This window comes from Amblyraja radiata, chromosome 15 (assembly GCF_010909765.2).
Source record: "Amblyraja radiata isolate CabotCenter1 chromosome 15, sAmbRad1.1.pri, whole genome shotgun sequence".
Lineage (NCBI taxonomy): Eukaryota > Metazoa > Chordata > Chondrichthyes > Rajiformes > Rajidae > Amblyraja > Amblyraja radiata.
Window position 1 is genome coordinate 40,568,336 of NC_045970.1, and position 20,011 is coordinate 40,588,346.

Below are 20,011 nucleotides of genomic sequence, written 5' to 3' on the forward strand. Positions count from 1 at the left end.
TAAAAGATTTCACCCTTATCCTTAAACTGTGACCCCTTGTTCTGTAACCTCGCCAATCTATACATGCCATCTGCAAACTTGCTTCTCTTTGGTCCTCTGAATTGCTTTATTAATTGCCGCCCACAACTCATTCCGTCCACCTGTGTGACTAGGCCGGCCTAAACCTCTCATAAGCTATCTTTTACCTTCTTGATCTGTCCTTGATGTCCCATGACATCCAGGCCTCCTCAGTCCTTGCCCCTTCACCATTATCAGAATAAGTTTTCTCTGATCTCCCTCTGTTCCATTTTGAATGTCGCCCACTGATGGCTGCCCCCAGTCTACTTTTACCAGGACCTGTCTTATTAATCCAGGTCTGAAGAAGGTTCCTGACTGGAAACATTCCCTTTCCACGTCCTCCAGCAATGCTGCCTGACTCTTGAGTTTTACTCCAGTGCTTTCTAAACCATCACCTGCCGTTCCTTGTGTCTCCATAACCCAGCTGACCGTTGCCTCCCTCTCAGGTGTTGAAGGTCAACGCTGAGACCAAGAGGGTCACGTTGACCCGGAAGAAGACGCTGGTGGGGTCAAAGCTTGCCATCGTCACGAGCTACGCAGAGGCGGTGCCCGGGCTGGTTGCCCACGGATACATCGTGTGTGTGAAGCCGTTTGGCTGCATCGTGTGTTTCTACGGTGACGTGCGGGGGCTGGTCCCGCGGCAAGAACTGAGCGCCCAGCCTCCCGCTTGCCCCGAGGACGTCTTCTACGTTGGACAGGTGAGGGGGCTCCACGTGGCGGCGGGGCGCAGTCCGACAACACTTTCCTGTGCACTATCGCATGTTCAGGGCACCGTGGTGACACACCTGATAGAAACAGCGCTTCACAGCATCGGAGACCCAGATTCAATCAACCTTGTGTGCTGTCTGTGTGGAGTTTGCATATTATTCCTGTGACCGCGTGGGTTTCCTCCCACAGGTCCAAAGGCGTGTGGGTTTGTATGTTAATTGGCCCTCTGCAACTTGCCCCTAGCGTATAGGGAGTAGATGAGAAAATGGGATAACATAGAAACAATGTGAACGGATGGTCGATGGGCCGAAGGGTCTGTTTCCCTGCTGCATGAGTTTGATAGCCAGAGGGAAAAACTAAACTTTGCACTTCACCCCTTGCCCAGGTTGTGAAGGCCACCGTCCTGAAATGTAACCCAGCCCAGGAGAAGCTGCTGCTCTCATTTATGTCCCCCAGAGAGGGCACCGGAGGGGACCCAGCGGCCGGAGCTGATGGAGGTCAACAGGAGAGGGAAGGAGCCACTGGATACCCGACTGGAAAGGTATGAGAAGAGGGGGGCTGTTGAGTCCACAGCATGAGCATTACAGTGGGGCACAGCCTTCGCTACCTGCATTCTGTAAGCTTCAAGGTGGTCAATGCAAGGAATGGGGCCCTAAACTGGGGAAAAGCTGCTTTCAATGGTGTAACAGAGGACCTGTAGGGAGCAGATGCTAGTGCATAAAACAATAGCTGGCAAGCAGGAGTCTTTTGTATGTAAAATGATGGAGGCATATATAGGGTAGAATGTCAGAGACCTTTATCCCAGGGTGTTAATATCAAAGGCTAGAGGGCACACATTTAAGGTAATAGGGCACAGTTTAAAGGAGAAGTGTGGAGCATTTTTTCTTTTTAAATTACACAGGGTGGTGGGTGCCTGGAACTTGCCACCGGGAGCGGTGCTGGAGGCGGTGGTGTTTAAGAGACTTTTGAATGCGCAGGGAATGGTTGGATTTTGTGCAGGCAAATAAGAGTTGGTCTTGGCATCATCTTCTGCATGGGCATTATGGGCCGATGGACACGATCTAATGGTGCACTGTTCTATGGTTTTAAAGGATAGTTTGTAAGAGTTTAGGACCAGAATATTCCAGGAAGGATGGGAGAAGATGGAAAGACTAGGAAACTGGGCGATAAACAATATTGAAGTTTTAATTGAGGAAAATGGGAAAGATGGAATTTACTCCCAACAAGTACAACATAATCTATTTCAGTAGAGGTGGGATTTGTACCTCAGTGAGGCACTATCCACCAGGCCAAGGTACAGGTCCTGTTTTTTGTAGGGTGAAAGTGCGCAGAGCTACAGAACCAAGGCAAGAGGGTGGTGAATCTGTGGAATTCATTGCCACAGACGGCTGTGGAGGCTAAGTTATTGGATATTTTTAAAGTGGAGATTGACAGATTTTTGATTAGAACGGATGTCAGAGGTTAGGAGGAGAAGGCAGAAGAATGGGGTTGAGAGGGAAAGATGCATCAGCCATGATTGAATGGTGGAGTGCACTTGATGAGCCCAATGGCCTAATTCTGCTCCTATTGCTTATGAAAAGTGACTTGAGGGTCTGAATGGCGTGTTCCTTCAGCTGGTCCGTTGAAGTATGTGCCCGCTGCTAATGTATTTCCCTTTGTTGTATCTCCGTCAGGTTGTGGATGTGAAAGTGTTGGCCAAGGCCAAGGATGGGCTGGAGGTGTCCATCCTGCCCGAGCTCACGGCTGCCTTCCTGCCCACCACTCACCTGTCGGACCACGTGAGCAACTGCCCGATCCTGGCGGAGAGACTGAGGGTGGCTGACGTCATCTCTGGCGTGATGTGCTGGGGCCGAGCCAACAACAGGATCGTATCCTTCAGCCCACTCCCTAAACCCCACACCCGGCTTCATGTGTCCGAGCCTGACCCAGGCCTCGTGAGACGGCTGCGCTAATCTTTGTTATCAAGCTCAACTCTGTCGTGTGCACAAATACGGTGAATATTGGTACAATGAAAACTTTGCTTACAGCAGCATCACCCCCAGATAACATTAAAAAGTAAAGATTGTGGAAAAAATGCATCAGTGCAACAAGACATCAGTGCAATAAGATGATAAGACATTTTTTTAACATATCCATAGTCATGCAAGAGGTGGTGTGCGGTGTTTACTTGCTGAGTAGGATTAGGGTTGTGCAGGTCGGGTCAAGAACCTGATGGTTGTAGGAGAGTAGCTTCGTGGTGCGGAACTTCGGGCTTCTGTACCTCCTGCCCGTAGGCAGTAGTGAGAAGAGGGCATGGCCTGGATTGTGGAGAAGCTTGATGATGGAGGCTGCACCTCCTGCAGATGCTTTTAATGGGGAGCCTGTGATGGTCCGGGCTAAATCCACTGCTTTCTGTAGCCTTTGTGTTCCTGTGCAGTGGAATGCAATACCAGGCCATGATACAACCACTCTGCTGGTTTCCACAGTGCATCTGTAAATATTTTAAGAGTATTTGGTGATATATTGAATACTTCTAAGGCTGAATACTTTGAGTTTGAAGAAAGATTCCGACCCGAAACGTTACCCGTTCTTTGCCTGACCGGCTGAGTCACTGCAGCACTTTGTGTCTATCTTGAATACTTCTAAGAGCTCTAAAGGTTATCCTCCCATTGTTTTTTTTTAAAATCTAATCTATTTGGTCTAATCTATTTGGGGTTTTTTAATCTAATCTTCTGCTGGTCGTTTTAGTCTTTTTTTTTGGTAGTTTGCAGGTTCACAAGCTTCAATTTAATTATTGCAATCAGAGTTGTTTTAAGTTTGACTCATTCTGACTGGTTTGAGTTGCTGCTACAGCAGTTCTCTTTAGCCAGTGGACTTGGCTTACTCTGTCGTGTACAGGACTACTTCATTTCTTGCCTGTCTCCTGCAATAAGTGCTTGCTGACCTTAACCCCCCTCGCAGATTCTTTGCAGAAAGCCAGCATTACTGGCTTTTGTCGAACAAGGCCCAGTGGCGAAGGATTTTACGGAGCTCCAGGTGAGGTGACATCTCATGTGCCATATTCTAAAAGCAACATATAATTGCGTGGCGTCTGTAACATAACGCAAATCTACTTCCATTAAGCAATATCTGACACATACCTTGTCTACTGCTTCTGTTGTTCTCAATGTGGCCTCCTGTACATCGGCGAGACTAACCATAGACCAGGTGACCGCTTTGCCAAACACGAACTTTTGGTCCACCAAGGCTGCTGGATGTGGTTGTTAACCATTTCATTCCCATTCCCATACCAGCCTTTCTGTCATAACACAAAGTGCTGGAGTAACTCAGTGGGTCAGGCGGCATCGGTGGAGGCAATGGATAGGTCACGTTTCGGTTCGGGTCCCTTCATAAGTCGGACCCGAAACGGTGTCTGTCCATTCCCTCCACAGGCGCTGCTTGACCTGCTGAGTTCTTCCAGCACTTTGACTTTTGCTCAAAATGTCCACATCTGCACTTTCTTGGATCTGTGACCTTTCCAGAGTGAGGCCATATACAAACTTAAGGAACAGCACTTCATATTCCGCTTGGGAAGCAATGGTATGAACGTTGAATTCTCCAAGTCCCTGTAATATCGCTTTCTCCTCCTCCCCTCACCCCCCTCCCCCACCCCATGCCCTTCTTTCCTGTGCCCTCTTCCCACCTTGTCCGCACCCTAGCCAACCTGATCCTTTCCCCCACTCCATACGTTCATCTCTCTTCCCCAATCCCTATTTTCCCTTTTATCCATCTTCTTTCTCCTCCCATGATACCTTCCACCAACATTTCTCATGTGGCTTTATATCTCGTTCCTCTCCTCCCTCATCTCTTTTGTCTCCTTTTCATCTTGATTCTTTGTCACGTACTCCACCCATTCACCCCCCCTCCGATACTAGTATCTACCTATCACTTGCCAGGGTTTGTCCTACTCACACCTCTCTCTTCCAGCTTTCCTTCCCCCCCCCCCCCCCCCCCCATCTGTTTGAAGAAAGGTCCCAACTTGAAACGCCTCTCGGGTGTTCATTCTCCCCACATCTGTTGCCTGACCCGCTGAATTCTTCCAGCACATTATCAGATTAGTTGAATGAAAGTTTGGTCTTTTTTCCCCGTATCAAACTATACAACTCCTCCCCTTCTGTCATGGGGTAGACTGCGACTGACTCTTTCCCCCCCCCCCCCCCCCCCCCATCTTTGCACATCCACAATCCTTTTTACACTTGTCACTTTAATTCCATGTATCTTGTGTTTTATGACTGTTGACAGACAAATTTCAAATTTCCCTCCCGGGGTAAATAAAGTTCTATCGTATCATCAGAGGGTGGGGGGACCATGCTGCTAACAAAAGGCGTGTTGTAACTGCTTGCCTCTCTCTGCTCGCAGGTGGGAATGGTGATGCCAGCAATTGTGAAGAACATCATGCCGTACGGTGTGTTTGTGGAGTTTGCGCATGGACTTGTTGGCCTGGCTCCCAAAGCCGTGAGTCTTGTTTCATTAATCATTATCATCCTTTTATTGTCATCTTGCAAAGCAACAATTGTACAGTACAAAATGAGAAGACGTTTCCCAGGGAATACATCGCACATAAAAACTTAAACATTTCACGCATAAATAAAAAACAATCCAGTTCCTGATAAAAAAAACAGTACGAATAGTTTAAAAATGTGCAGGTTAAAAAAAGCAACATTAAAATACGTTTAAAAAAAAACAGTCATAAAATGTCCAGGGCAGCTGATTTAAGTGGCCTGAGCCAGTGCCAGAGTTATTATTCAGTGCCAGTTATTAAATTGTCAGTGCAAAAGCTATGTGCGGTCGGTTTCACGGTGTGTCCTGGTTGACATGGGCCTTGCTTGCGTGCTCACTTCCAGACTCCAAGCAATGAGGTTAATGCTGTAGCAGGGCGTGTAGTGGACAGCATGTGTCACTGGCTGGAATCTAATCAGAGTTTGGGTAAATTGTAGACCGAATAACAGATACTCAGGAGTTGCAGACTGGAATGTAGCCGAGTAACAGGGAATTTACAGATGATAGAACGGACATTCAATGGTGAAACCCTAGAAAGTTATTGTTTTAGAACTGGGTGATGGGTGTGAGTCGTTATGAATTAGGCACATTCCCTTTCTTTTTTGTTTAGCTCTACCTTTTTTGGATTTTTTACTTGAAATAAGTAAAATTTCCCTTCTTAAGGCCCTCTTCCCTTTGGGGCCTTGTTTTCTTTTCTTTTTTCTTTCTTTTTTTTCACATTCTCAAGCACGCAGTCTACTTAACCATCTTCATTCATTTAACTCCAACTATTGCGGACTACACTTCACTACTATCCTCATTCTTCTCTTTCTCTTTTCTCTTTTTCTATTACAGGTTAAAGTTTTTTTTTTAAAACAAAAAAAAGACAAGTTGTACACAAAATGTATTATGTTGCATATCATGATTAAGATGTACGTACAATGCTTCTAATAAAAAAATAAAAAATGGTGAATTATAGGAAGGGATCTAAATAGTCACGGGCGGGAATTTGGGTGCATAAAAATTGTGAGCCATAGATGGGGTAGACAGAGCCTTTTCCCAGGGTGGAAACGTCAAAGACAGAGGACATAGCTTTAAGGTGAAAGGGGCAAAGTTTAAAGGAGGGTGTCTGGAACCTGCTGATAGGGGCGGTGGTGGAGGCAGATACAATAATGGTGTTTTAGAGCCATTTAGGAAGGCATAGGGATATGGAGGGATACTGACTATGTACAAGCATAGAGGAATTGATCTTGGCATCATGTTCACCAGGTGCATTGCGGCTGAAGGCTCTGTTCCTGTGCTGTACTATGTTCTACGTGATCTAATTTTAGTTTGAGATTCAGCGTGGAAACGGACCATGTCGGCCCATCAAGTTTGCGCCGAATTAACAATCACCTTTACACTAGTTCTATATTAGCCCAGATTGGCATCCTATACACGAGGGACAAATTACAGAAGCCGATTAACCTACAAACCTGTACGTCTCTGGAATGTGGGAGGAAACCGGAGCACCCGGAGAAACCCCGTGCAGTCACAGGGAGAATGTACAAACAGACAGATAGACAGCATCCGAGGTCAGGATTGAACCTGGATCTCTGGGGCTATAAGGCAGCAGCTTTTCTGCTGTGCTACTGTGCCACCTCTCCCATCCTTCAACCTAATTTGATGATTATTGATTAGAATAACAGCCAGCGAGAGCTGTGAGCTGGAGTAAAGTTGAGGTGTTGAAGGTGAGGTGTGGGTTTACACGAGGACCAGTTTGCTCCTGGGAGTGACGATCGTGCATGTGAACGTTTCTGCTTCCACAGGCCATGTCTGACAAGTTTGTCACCAACACGGGCGACCACTTTGTGGTGGGGCAGACGGTGGTTGCCATGGTGACGAACCTGGACGCGGAGAAGAGGCGAGCGCTGCTGTCCCTGAAGGTGTCGGACTGTGGGTCCGGCGACGCTGATCGGGAGAGCCTGGCCCTGTTGAGGCAGTACCTGACGGAGCTGGAGCTCATCGGGGCCTACATGGGCCGGAGGGGTAATGTCACAATAGCCCTGGTGCGCGGAGTCAGCAAGCTGTCTGGCTCAGTATCAGGGGGAACATCCGTGGGACGGGATAAGTTGGAGGACATTCAGCCACCGATCCCATGTTGCTGATCAGTGGGCTGGTCTGCAGCATCATTCAATCTACCCTTGGTTCTGCAACTGCACGCATCCTTTTTGATTAAAAAATAATAATCGCAGATTTGAGCTACTTCCTATGCCAACCTCCCCAAGCCTGTCCTTGAATCTCTGACCTTTAGGGAGTAGAGAGTTCCAGGATTTAGAGCACAGCACTGGAGGACGTCAGCAGGTCAATAAACCATGACCATAAGTCTGGGGCTTAATTAGGCCATTCAACCCATCGAGTCTCCTACACCACGTGATCATGACTGATCTATCTTTCTCTCTCAACCATATTCTGCCTTCTCCCCATAACTCCTGACACCTGTACGAATCAATCTGCACCTTAAAAATATCCATTGACTTGACATCCACAGATTCGACAACCTCTGACTAAACAAATTCCTCTTTATCTCCATTTTAAAGATAGGTAGGTCCTTTTATTCTGAAGCTGTGGTCCTCGGGTCCTTGACTGTTATTACTGGAAACATCCTCTCCACATCCACACTATCTCCCAAGACAAGCAAAGATGGTCCATAGTTCACAGTTTAAGTTAGCGTTTGAGTCTTTTTTTGGGAAGAATCTGTTCTTCAACCTGCTGGCAATGGTGAAATGCAATGTCATATTCTCTCTGTTTAGGTCATTATTTACACTATGTTACCTCCTCTGTTAGATCTGCCTTTAATGTGCAGCCTGGGACTGCCCTGTGGTGGGTTTTTTTTTTGCCTGACATCATTGACACATAATACACTGGTGTTAAGATGGCAGAGTGGGTTACAGGCTGGAGTGTAATCAAAGGTACAGGGTGGGGGCTCTACAGAGGACGCCTGGTGTGGGGGGCAGATTGTAAGCTGCAGGCGTTGACCCTTGTTTGTTGTTACAGACTCCCCGGTGGTTGCCAGTCTGAGCCGCCTGGTCATCGGAGAGAGGCTGGAGCTCACCATGGATGCAGAGCGGCCTGACGGGACAGTGTCCTTCACCGGCGAGCCCGTTGCTGGTCTGACAGTCACAGCCAGTCGCTATCACCAAAGAGGTGCGTTCGCCTCTGGTGTGTTGGCGTTCCGGCTGAAGGAGGGTGGGGGGGGGTGCAGACCTCCACGAGTCAACATTTATCTTGTCCCTGAGCCAGAAGGCCAAGAGTTCAAACCACATGCCGCAATCAGAGTCTTTAGTGAGGCCCTGCTGCCCGACAACCTGGGTTGTGTCGTTTTCGTGAGCTGTACATTTGTTGCCCATGTGGCCTGGCTTCATAGAACATTACAGCATTGTAACCGGCCCTTCGACAAACATTGTCTGTGCCGAACATAATGTTAAGCTATGCCCCCTCCCGTCCTCCCCCTCTCTCATCGTCCTATCATTTCCACTGTATCCCTCTTGTTAGCACACCTTCCACAGTCATCAGTAGCCGCTCATCTCTTCTGCCGGCATGTGATCCATTCCCGGCATTCCATGTGTCATTCTAACAGTCTCTTAACTGCCCTCATCATATCTGCCTCCATCATCATCCCTGGCAGCTCGTTTAAGGCACCCACCATTCTCTGTTTAAAAATAACTTGTCCCACACATGTGTTTTAAACTTTGTCTCCTCCCATCCTAAAGCTGTGCCTTCTAGTCTTGAACATTTCTACCCTGGGACAAATATTCTGACTGTCTACCCTATCTGTGCCTATAATATTTTCATATATTTCTAATCAGGTCTCTCCTTGGTTCTGACGCTCTAGAGAATGCAATTCCAGTTTATCCAATCTCCCTGTAGTTAATGCCCTCTAATCCAGGCATCATTCTGGTAAACCTTTTCCACACCCTCTCCAAAGCCTACACACCCTTCCTGTAATGGGGCGACCAGAACTGCACCTAACTAAAATCCTATAAAACTGTATCATTACTTCCTGACTCTTATACTCAGTGCCCCAGCTGATGAAGGCAAGCATACTTTGTGCCTTCTTTGCCACTCTATTGACCAGCTTCCTCTTTGTTTCTTCCTCAGGGGCAAGCCTGAGCCCCGGACAGCAGATGACAGTGGTGGTGTTGTTCGTCGACCTCCACTCCTCCACAGTTTACGTTTCTGTCCGCCCGGAACTGCTGCATCCAAGTGTCAAAAAGGTACGGCGTGTGGGTCTGGTGCTCTCCAAAGCCTCTGCCCGTCTGTGGGGAATGGTTCAGGCTGCAGCTGCTCATGAAGTCTGGCATTGTGTAGAAGATTCTTCCAGGGAGAGTTGGAATTATCGTGAGAGGATTAGGTAACGGGTTGAACTGACTACCTGCGGTTATGAAAAGACACCAAATGCTGGAGTAACTCAGCGGGTCAGGCAGCATCTCGAGATAACATGAATGAAGCCATGCAGCGTGGAACACGGTCCCTTTAGTCCAACTAGCCCACACCAGCCAACATGTCCCATCTACATTAGTCCCACCTACCCGTGCTTGACCAGAAACCTCAAATAGTATCCTATACTTGTCCAAATGTCTCTTCAACATTATGGTGGTACCTGCCTCAACTATCTCCTCGTCAGCTCGTTCCATATGCCCACCAACCTTTGTGTAAAAAAAACCCCAAAAAACAATTTCCCTTCAGGATCCTATTCAATCATTTCCCTCTCACCTTAAACCTCACCTCTTGCTCTCTATTCCCCAACTCTGGGCTAAAGGATAGCTGCCGTTTTAGGTTGGGACCCTTCTTTAGACTGATAGGGTGGGGGAAGAGAGGTGGGAGTGGGACAAAGCTGAGCAAGTGACAGGGTGAAGGAGGTTACATACAATTGGATAATTCTATATTAGGTTGTAAGGTGCAGAAGATGAAGTGCTATCCCTCCAGTTTGGGTGTGGCCTCACTCTGACAATGGCGGAGGCCCAGGACAGAGTGGGAATGGGATGGGGAATTAAAATGGTTAGTCACCGGGAGATGCAGCAGGCCTTGGTGGACCGGGCATACATGTTCAGTGAAGCAGTCACCAAGTGTACGACTTGCAGTGAATCATGTTGTGATTGTGCAGCTCCAGCAGACGAGAAGATCTGTGCAGCAGTCGGCTGTGGTGCAGTTAGTGACGCCGGATCTGGCTGTGGGATCCCTGTCTGGCTCCTCGCAGCTCACCTTCATCCCCGTCGCCGCCCATCTCAACGACACCTTCCACTTTGACTCGGAGAAGCTGTGCGAGGGGCAGGTGGTCTCTGTGAAGGTGGAGGCCGGCAGCAAGAACCACCAGGGCATCCCGCTGAGCGCCAGGGGTCCCGGCAAGCGGCGGAGGGCGGCCGGGGACCGTGGCCGCGAGCCTCCGGAGGCAGCACCAGCAGCAGCAACAGCGCCTCTGGTCCAGCACTCTTTGTGTGTCGGAGACACCGTCAGCGGCACGGTCAAGTCGGTCCGGCCGACCTGTCTGACCATCGCCTTGTCCGGAGGAGTGAGCGGATTCGTTCACGTCTCGGAGATCCTCGACCAGGTCTCGGAAAGCATGGTACCAACGGCCAGCCAGAAGATTGGCGACACCGTGACCGCAAGGGTCATCGGATGCAAGGATACAAAGTCCCACAAGTAGGTGCTATTAGTCTTTCAAATGGTTAAGGAAATGGTCCATATGTTTAGTCCTCAACTGGGGCAACGGTGTACAGTTGTGGTCACCCTGCTATAGTAAGGATGACATTAAACTGGAGCGTGTGCAGCAAAATCTATACGGATGCAATCGGGTGTGGAAAGGTGGAGTTATAAGTAGAGATTGGGCGGGCTGGTTCTGTTTTCAACTTGATCAACATGGATGAGTTGGACCAAATGTGTTGCCCTACATTCTGTGTGTGAGTACTTTGAAGTCTCTTTATTTTCTCTTTTGCACTCTGTGCTGTGATCATGTTTTCATGATTTACCTGGAGAGCACGCCAAACAAGATATTTCCCTTTATCTGGCTACGCGTGATAATGATAAATCAATGATCAAAGCCAATGAGCAAGTTTCTCATAGAAACAAGGAACTGCAGAAGCTGGTTTATGTATATTTTTTAAAAAGACACAAAGTGCTGGAGTAATTCAGCGGGTCTGGCAGCATGTCTGGAGAACATGGATAAGTGACGTTCTGCTTCAGGACCCTTCTTGAGACTGATTCAGACCGTGTGTTCCAGAGATGCTGCCTGATCTGCTGAGTTGCTTTGGCATCTTGTGTCCTTTTTTAGTTTCTTTTTTTAACTGCTTCTGACATATTCTTTGTTTTATCTCCCTCTTGTGCTAGGTTTCTGCCGATCACGCACTCGCGTTTCAAAGTGACTACACCAGTGTTGACCCTGAGACCCAGGTGAGACATGGTATTGCAGTGAGCACTGGCCTAGGGTGCATCAGTAGTTGTACAGGGCTCCTAGAACACAGCTCAATGTCACGTCCCCACAGTGCGGGAAGACTGTTAAGCCGTTAGGCAAAGCACAAGGTAACACTCATCATGAGGGCAAAGGAACTGGAGGGTTTAAAATAATAGGAAAGGCTGGAAAATTAAAAAAATATGCAGCTGGCTGTTGGAAACCTGATATTAAAACCGATGCACTGGAAACATTCAGCAGGTCGGGCAGCATCTGTGGAGGTGGAGAGAGAACCAGTTAAAGTGTAGAGCCATCCAGGGTTGTTTCCTTTGGAAATGTGAATCTGCAGGGTGACCTTGGAGAAGTTTTTAGAATTAAGAAAGGGTTCAAGAAAGGTGCAGAGAAAGCATTTACACTGAGAGAGTTCAGAATTAGAAGCCGGCAAGGGAATTACAAAAGGAAATTCGGCAAAGGTTTTCTCTCCACTCAAAACATTCGTCTGAAGAAGGGTCCCAACCCGAAACGTCATCTGTTGTCCATTCCCTCCATGTGCTGCCTGTCCTACCCTCCAGCACTATGTGGCTTGCTCTGGATTGTGAAGGTTTCGGGAACACAGCTTGCTTTGCCGTCTCCGATGTCTGTGTTGGGTGAGATGTGTCTCAGTTGAACAGCCTCCAACACTTGCTGCTGGGGTGTGTTCTGTGGCAGCCAAGACATAGACTCTGACATGGAGTCACCACCAATAGTTAGAGCTGTAGAGGGTACATTGATTAAAGTGAGGCTCCCACTGAAGCTGATAACCACAGGAGCAGATGTTCCCAAAGAGAACATAGAACTGCACAGAAACAGGCTTTTTGGCCCACAATGTTTGTGCTGAACATGATGCCAGATTAAGCTGATATACTTGACTGCACGTGATCCGTATCCCTCCATTCCTTGCATAACCATGTGCCTATCTAAAAGCCTATTAAATATTGTATCTGCCTCCACCACCATTGCTGTGCATGCCAGGCAGCCATCACCCACTTTGTTTAAAAAAAAAAACTGCACGTCTGAGGAGGGGATCTTTAAGGTTGAATGTTTGAAAGAAACGTGAGCTTGGATCTAATCTCGAGCCTGCCCCTGGTTCCCTCTGTGCATGACCTGCTGTCCTGTTCCTTCCAGCGAGCTGTCGAGGCGAGATGGTGCCGAGCTGCAGGAGGGTGACCTGGTGGACAGGCTGCGAGCCTTCAAGCCTGGACAGGCACTGACCTGCTACGTGTACAGGGTACGGCCTTGTGTCTCTCCGCTTCCGCCATCTGAGGAGGGGATTTGGGGAGTAGACCTTTCCGTGCTGGCTCTCCAAGCTGCTGGTGGGCACTGTTTCTTTGTTTGTGTGTGTCCACTCGAACATACACACGTGTTCAAGGACAGTCACGGATGTGGCCTCTTCCTACCACATAGTCGTACAGCGTGGAAACAGGCCCTTTGGCCTAACTTGCTGACCAACAGGTCCCATCTACACTAGTCCCACCTGCCTGTGTTTGGCCCATATCCCTCTAAACCTGTCCTATCCATCTACCTCTCTAAATGTTTCTTAAACGTTGTGATGGTACCTGCCTCAATCCACTATGTCTGATGTATTTTACCCCTTCAACTGCCCGCAGTACTACAGTGCCAAGCAATGTCTGGACGTTGAAGTGACCCATGATATACACGGGAATGTGGAGCTGCTGCTGCTGTCCCTCAATCACAAGGTGAGTGCCGGGCTGTCGGTGGGCAATTATAATGGTGGGAAATTATAATGGTGGGCAGAATACCATGGAGGGCTTCCTGTGAGTTGGGAGGTTGTCCTGTCCAGGTTGATTCCAAGAGAGTCCTGTGTTTACTGTCATATACACCAGGAATGACATTCTTACTTACTGAAGCTTTACAGGTCCGTTAACGCAACAAATAAATATACAATCTTCAACAATACAATAAGTTATAGTAATGCCAGGTAACCAGATAGTGCAAGCCAAAGTATGTAAAGCGAATTAAACAAAGACAGTAGGACTGGTCCACCACTGATTTTCTGGCACCCTTAGTTCCAGAGGCTTTCTGGATTATCTGTTTTGCCGGACTAACAGAGATCATAGGCTTTGAAGGGACTCGAACGGTTCCGGAATGGTCCACCTGGGCTGCCGGCAAGCCACGATGCCGGCCCTCAAAGTTGGCTATGGGAACTGGCCGGCCGGGCCGCAGTTCCAGAGGCCCGGCCGCAGAGCGCAGATTCAACCCACTGGTCGGATGCGGAAGTCCCGGTGAGGCCGAGATTGGCCTCCTCACCTGAGGCCTAAGCGCCACACTTTCAGTGGGGGGTGGGACTCCGGGGGGGATATTTCAAGTGCGCTCTTGTACGTTTGTCCGGATTAAAGGAGGTGCCTGATGAATGCACGGTCCTCAGGCTCCAGTACCTTCATTAAGCTGATAGCGTGTATTTATTGTGTTAGTTTGCCATTTGGGGTAGCTTGGTCCCGGTCAGCAGGACTCTTGTCAGTATGGCGCTTGTCTGATTTATAAACCTCCTCTGAAAGGTTTCCTTCCTCTCCCTCAAACTCAGTGCATGAAGCATCCCGAGAGAGCCTTCCAGCCCGGTCAGGCATTGACGGCGACCGTGATCGGCCCAGACAGCAGCGGCACGCGCCTCTGTCTCTCACTCACAGGTGAGACTGAGTGTGGGGCGCTGGAGGCAGGGTGGGCCAGGGGCAAGAACTGGGGGAGTTGCCGGGATTGGGGAGAGGGGGTTTGCGGAGGGGGGGAGGGCGCGGGAAGCTGCAAATGTTTATGTTGGGGAAGGGTCACTGTTGGGGGGGAGGTGATTGTTGGCAGGGTTTGGGACAAGGGGTCGCCGATGATCAGGTGACTTCTGGCCGCGGAACAGCCTCTGGGAGCTGGGACCTGAGGAAGGGGGGAGGAAGCCGGTGAAGCTAGCAACTCGAGGGCTCTGAGCCCGCCAGCCTGTGGGGCTGGGTGTCAGGGTAGCCTGTGAGCTGGGTCAGTTACCACCCTGCAGTCTACAGGGTAAAAGGCAAGGGAGAGGCTTAGCCCAACAAAAGACATGGAGGCACTTAAACAGTGACTTATTGCAAGATCAGCAGTGGAGAGCACACTGAAACGTCACCTATCCATGTTCTCCAGAGACGCTACCTGAACCGTTGAATTCCTCCAGCATTCTATGTCTTTTTTTGTAAAGCAGCATCTGCAGTGCCTTGTGCCTCCACATCTTTCCGGAGACTGTGTGTACAGAGCGAAGCACTTCTGCTGGGAATTGGGGCAATGGAGCCAGGTTCTGGAGCTGGGGGCAAATACAGAATACTGGGAGAACTTTGCTGGTCAGGTACTTTGTGCTCTGCCCCAGCAGCTGTGAGCAGGGAGGTCGGGGCTGGGGGAACAGGACTGCTTGGTGCTCTGTGATTTGTTGCTAAATCGTCACTAAACGATTTCTTCCCAACGCACTTCCCCAGGTCTCTGCTCGCTGGATGAAGGTGCGATGACCCTGGGCATTATCAGAAGGGTTGTCCCCGGCGTAGGGGTAATGGTCAGCCTGCCCCTGGGCACCACTGGTCGGGCAGGCCTGTGTGATGTGACGGACTCGTACAGCGAGGTACCGCTGGATGGGCTGGTACCCGGCAGCCTCGTCAGGTGGGTGTGGGTACCAGGAGGTGCCCTTGTTCGCCCTCTGGCTCCGGGTGTTTGCAGGGAGTGGGATGTCAGAGGGACGGACATGACATTAGAGATGCAGCGCGGAAACAGGCCCTTCGGGCCATCAAGTCCAGGCCGACCAGCGATCACCTCGTACACTAGCACTATCCTACACACTAGGGGAAATTGACAAAAGCCAATTAAGCTACAAACCTGCACGTCTTTGGAGTGTGGGAGGAAGCAGGAGCACCGGGAGAAAACCCACACGGTCCAAGGGAGAACGTACAGTCTCCGTACAGACAGCACCCGCAATCAGGATCCAACCCGGGTCTCTGGCTCTGTAAGGCAGCAACTCTGGGGTTGATGAGCCAGTGGAGAGACTCTGGCTCCTGCAGCTTGGAGTGGGTGCTAGAGGGTGTGTTGCAATTTAGAAGAGTTCAATGCAGTGCAATGGTGCAATACTGGAAGGAGTGATGCAGTGCAGGAGGCCACTGCCATGCTGGAGATGCAGTACTGCAGGGAGTGATGCAGTGCAGGGAACGCTGGCGCTGAGGTAGAGTTGGTGCTTTACAACGACAGAGACCCAGTTTTTATCCTGACTACGGGTGATGTCTGCCCAGAGTTTGTATGTTCTCCCTGTGGCTGCGTGGGTTTTCTCCGGGTGCTCTGGTTTCCTCCCACACTCCAAAGACGTATGTGTTTGTAGGTTAATTGACTTTGGTTGGAGTTCCCCACCCAAGTGTTGTCGCGTCAGGCATTGAGGCAGATGAGAAGTTTTTAGATAACTGGTGATTCAAGGTAGGTGGGGTTAGTGCGGGCAAATGGGACTGAGGTAATGGGTCTCGCTGAATGCCAAGCCAGGCACCGGGAGCCCGCTTCTTCTGTTATGAGAGAAAAGGAGGGATTTAAGGATGATTGGATGTGGGAGGACATAGTGAGGTTGTGAGTATTCTCTTTCTCCCCGCCACTCCCACCCACTCCTCGGTCCCTGGTCCTCCAAAGTAATCATCTGCTGAAGTTGAATTTTCTGGTACATCCTTGTCTTCCATTGATTCTCTGTTCTTTATTTCTTCAGGTGTTGTGTTATTTCCAAAAGTCAGAATCAACTTGGAATTTCTCTGAGGAAATCCAGGTGAGTTTCCCTCCTTCCCTCCCCTGTCCTGTTGCAATATATTGTGGTAAAGTCATATAGCATGTAAACAGGCCATTCAGCCCAACTCATCCATGCTGACCAAGATGCCTCATCTAATCTAGTCCCATGCACATTTGATCTGTATTCCTCAGAACCCTTCATATCCATGTATCTGTCCAATGTATTTTTTATAATTTTATAGTACCTGCCACAACTATCTCTTCTGGCAACTTGTTTCCATTTACCCTCCACCCTCTGTGTGAAAAGGATTCTCCCTCCCCCCCAAGGTTCCTATTAAACCTTTCCTCTCTCACCTTAAACCCATGTCCTCTGGTTCTTGAATCCCCTACTCTGGGTAAAATACTCTGTGTTCACCTGATCTATTCCTTTCATGATCGTATGCACTATAGGATCACCCCACAGCCTCCTGCATTCCATAGGAATAAAGTCCTAGCTTGTCCAACCTCTCCCTGCAGCTCAGGCCCTCGAATCCTCATCCTTTTAAGGAACAAGGTTTTACATTGTTCTATATTTTCAGACTGGACACTATTAATGTAAATGCAGCAGAAATCATCAAATTATTAACTGTACTCACCTGCACATCAGGGCCAACTCCACAGAAAAAGCTGCTGCTAATCAGCTGATATCTGCACTTGTAGAGTCAAAAATACACTAAAAATGTCTTTTGATGATTTTCCATTTTGATTTTTTTTTTTGTAATGCGTAATATTCTGAATTATTTTGCCGATGTGCGTTTGGTCCCTCCAGGGTTTACCCTGAGAAGCAGCATTCAGTGTGTGACCCCGAGCTTGCAACGATCAAGAACCTTTGGAAGGGGGCCGTCGTGAGGGGTTACGTGAAGGACGTTGGGGAGCTAGGAGTGTACATCAGGTGAGGTTGCCCAGGTAGCTGTGCGAGATGTCAGATGTGAATGAGTGTGCAAAACTGTGTACAGATTGTGTCAGGCCAAGTGGATGACTGGCTCCGACGCATTCTGGTGAACCAGACGGGTTTAAAAAATTAATGAACTGTTGGTGAGGTTAGAGCTTTTAAATTTCAGATTTATTGCCACACTTGCTGAATTTATTTATTTTGCCTGTGTCCCGAACCCACCTCAAAAGGTGTGCAGGTTTGTAGGCTAATTGGCCTCTTTAATGTAGGGCATGAATGTAAAAATGGAATAGCATAGAACAGGTGTGAAATGGTGATAAATGGTCAGTGTGGGTTCGGTGGGCCGAAAGGCCTGTTTATATGCCGTTCTGACACAATGGGTGTTAACACCTTTCACACCCACACTGCGATTCCAGTCTAACTTGTTCTCACTTGATTGTCACCCAGCACCATGAACTGTTTCCTGCTGTGTTTTCAACACCTGCTGAAAACCAACACCTGCTGAGTTTTCCAGCATTTCATTGCACAGCTCGTAGTCGTGAGAATGTGCTGTGAATCTGTTTACTTTACTTTAGACTTTGGAAAATACAGTGTGAGAACAAGCCCTATGGCCCACCAAGTCTGCAATCGGCGATCACCCCGTGCACTAACAGTATCCTGCACACAATGGACAATTTGACCAAAGTCAATTAACCTACAAACCTGCATCTTTTTGGAGTGTGGGAGGAAACGGGAGCATCCCAAGGGAACACCCATGTGGTCACGGAGAACGTACAAACTCCGTACAGACAGCACCCATTGTCAGGGTAGAAACCGGGTCTCTGATCCTATAAGGCAGCAACTCTACCGCTGCGACACTATTCCTCCACACCGTTTGCTTTCACATTATCCAAACAACATGTGGATAGCAACATAGAAACATAGAAAATAGGTGCAGGAGTAGGCCATTCGGCCCTTCGAGCCTGCACCGCCATTTGATATGATCATGGCTGATCATCCAACTCAGTATCCTGTACCTGCCTTCTCTCCATAACCCCTGATCCCTTTAGCCACAAGGGCCACATCTAACTCCCTCTTAAATGTAGCCAATGAACTGGCCTCAACTACCTTCTGTGGCAGAGAATTCCACAGATTCACCACTCTCTGTGTAAAAAATGATTTCCTCATCTAGGTCCTAAAAGTCTTCCCTCTTATCCTTAAACTGTGACCCCTAGTTCTGGACTTCCCCAACATCGGGAATAATCTTCCTGCATCTAGCCTGTCCAACCCCTTAAGAATTTTGTACGTTTCTATAAGATCCCCCCTCAGTCTTCTGAATTCCAACGTGTACAAGCCGAGTCTATCCAGTCTTTCCTCATATGAAAGTCCTGCCATCCCAGTCTGGTGAACCTTCTCTGTACTCCCTCTGACAAGAATGTCTTTCCTCAGATTAGGAGACCAAAACTGTACGCAATACTCCAGGTGTGGTCTCACCAAGACCCTGTACAACTGCAGTAGAACCTCCCTGCTCTTATACTCAAATCCTTTTGCTATGAATGCTAACATACCATTTGCTTTCTTCACTGCCTGCTGCACCTGCATTCCTACTTTCAATGACTGGTGTACCATGACATCCAGGTCTCGTTGCATCTCCCCTTTTCCTAATCGGCCACCATTCAGATAATAGTCTACTTTCCTGTTTTTGCCACCAAACCTCACATTTATCCACATTATACTGCATCTGCCATGCCTTTGCCCACTCACCCAACTTATCCAAGTCACCTTGCAGCCTCCTAGCATCCTCCTCACAGCTAACACTGCCCCCCAGCTTCGTGTCATCCGCAAACCTGGAGATGTTGCATTCATCTGCGGATCATATTGAAATATATTTCCCATTTCTCCCGTATTCTGCAGGAGGATGGGCACCAGTGGGTGGATGCAGCCTGCAGCTTGAGGTGTTCTTGTTGAATGTGAAAGCAGTGTTGTAATCGGAGTGTGTGAATGTACAGTGATTGGCAGCTCACCTTCTTCAGCGTATTATCTTCGTGTTTCAGCCTGTCTGCCTCTCTGTCGGGCCTTGTTCAATATCAGCACGTCACTGATTACTCCGTCATCGATAACAGAATCTACCAGGAGAATATACCCAAGGGAAAGCTGGTGACGGTGAAAGTACTGAGGTAGGAGTTGGCTGGGAGTGTGGGCATATGTGGCTGAGTCTCCAACTATCCACTGGACTAAAAGGTTGATGCCTTAACCTGCCCGTTGGCTTTAGGAGAGCCTTCATAGGCCAGTGAGAATCCAGGACTTGCTATTCAGAAGTATCCAGTCAGAAATTTGATGAGAAATAAAGTGCACAGTGCTGGAGGACCTCAGCGGGTCAGGCAACATGTGTGGAGGGAATGGACAGATGATATTTGCATCAGTCTGAGGAAAGGTCCTGACCCGAAACATCATCTGTCCATTCCCTCCGCAGATGCTGCCTGACCCGCTGAGTTCCTCCAACACTTGGCGTTGTGTTTATCCTCAAAATTGTGATTCTGAACACCTCTCTGTAACCTGCCACCACAAGGTGATCAGTTAGTTGAAGGACATAATTTCTGTGATATTCTAGTCATTTCTGGGCACCCTCTCCAGTACCTCCTGAGGAAGTACCTGAG

General features: G+C 48.7%; 1 protein-coding gene across 3 annotated transcripts in view; it reads left to right on the forward strand.

The window, feature by feature from the left end:
• The window catches only part of pdcd11 (programmed cell death 11), a 43,578-nt gene that overhangs the window by 13,590 nt on the left and 9,977 nt on the right, over nt 1-20,011 (forward strand). For 2 of the 3 annotated variants that reach the window (XM_033034177.1, XM_033034178.1), the window contains exons 13-29: nt 504-755; nt 1,151-1,306; nt 2,439-2,633; nt 3,706-3,780; nt 5,143-5,238; nt 7,071-7,290; nt 8,299-8,448; nt 9,403-9,518; nt 10,409-10,944; nt 11,629-11,691; nt 12,854-12,956; nt 13,336-13,425; nt 14,271-14,373; nt 15,175-15,352; nt 16,428-16,484; nt 17,253-17,375; nt 19,409-19,531. In XM_033034177.1, coding sequence (XP_032890068.1) covers nt 504-755; nt 1,151-1,306; nt 2,439-2,633; nt 3,706-3,780; nt 5,143-5,238; nt 7,071-7,290; nt 8,299-8,448; nt 9,403-9,518; nt 10,409-10,944; nt 11,629-11,691; nt 12,854-12,956; nt 13,336-13,425; nt 14,271-14,373; nt 15,175-15,352; nt 16,428-16,484; nt 17,253-17,375; nt 19,409-19,531 — 2,636 coding nt within the window. The remainder of the gene's footprint in view (nt 1-503; nt 756-1,150; nt 1,307-2,438; nt 2,634-3,705; nt 3,781-5,142; nt 5,239-7,070; nt 7,291-8,298; nt 8,449-9,402; nt 9,519-10,408; nt 10,945-11,628; nt 11,692-12,853; nt 12,957-13,335; nt 13,426-14,270; nt 14,374-15,174; nt 15,353-16,427; nt 16,485-17,252; nt 17,376-19,408; nt 19,532-20,011) is intronic. The other variant, XM_033034176.1, reaches the window with a different exon arrangement.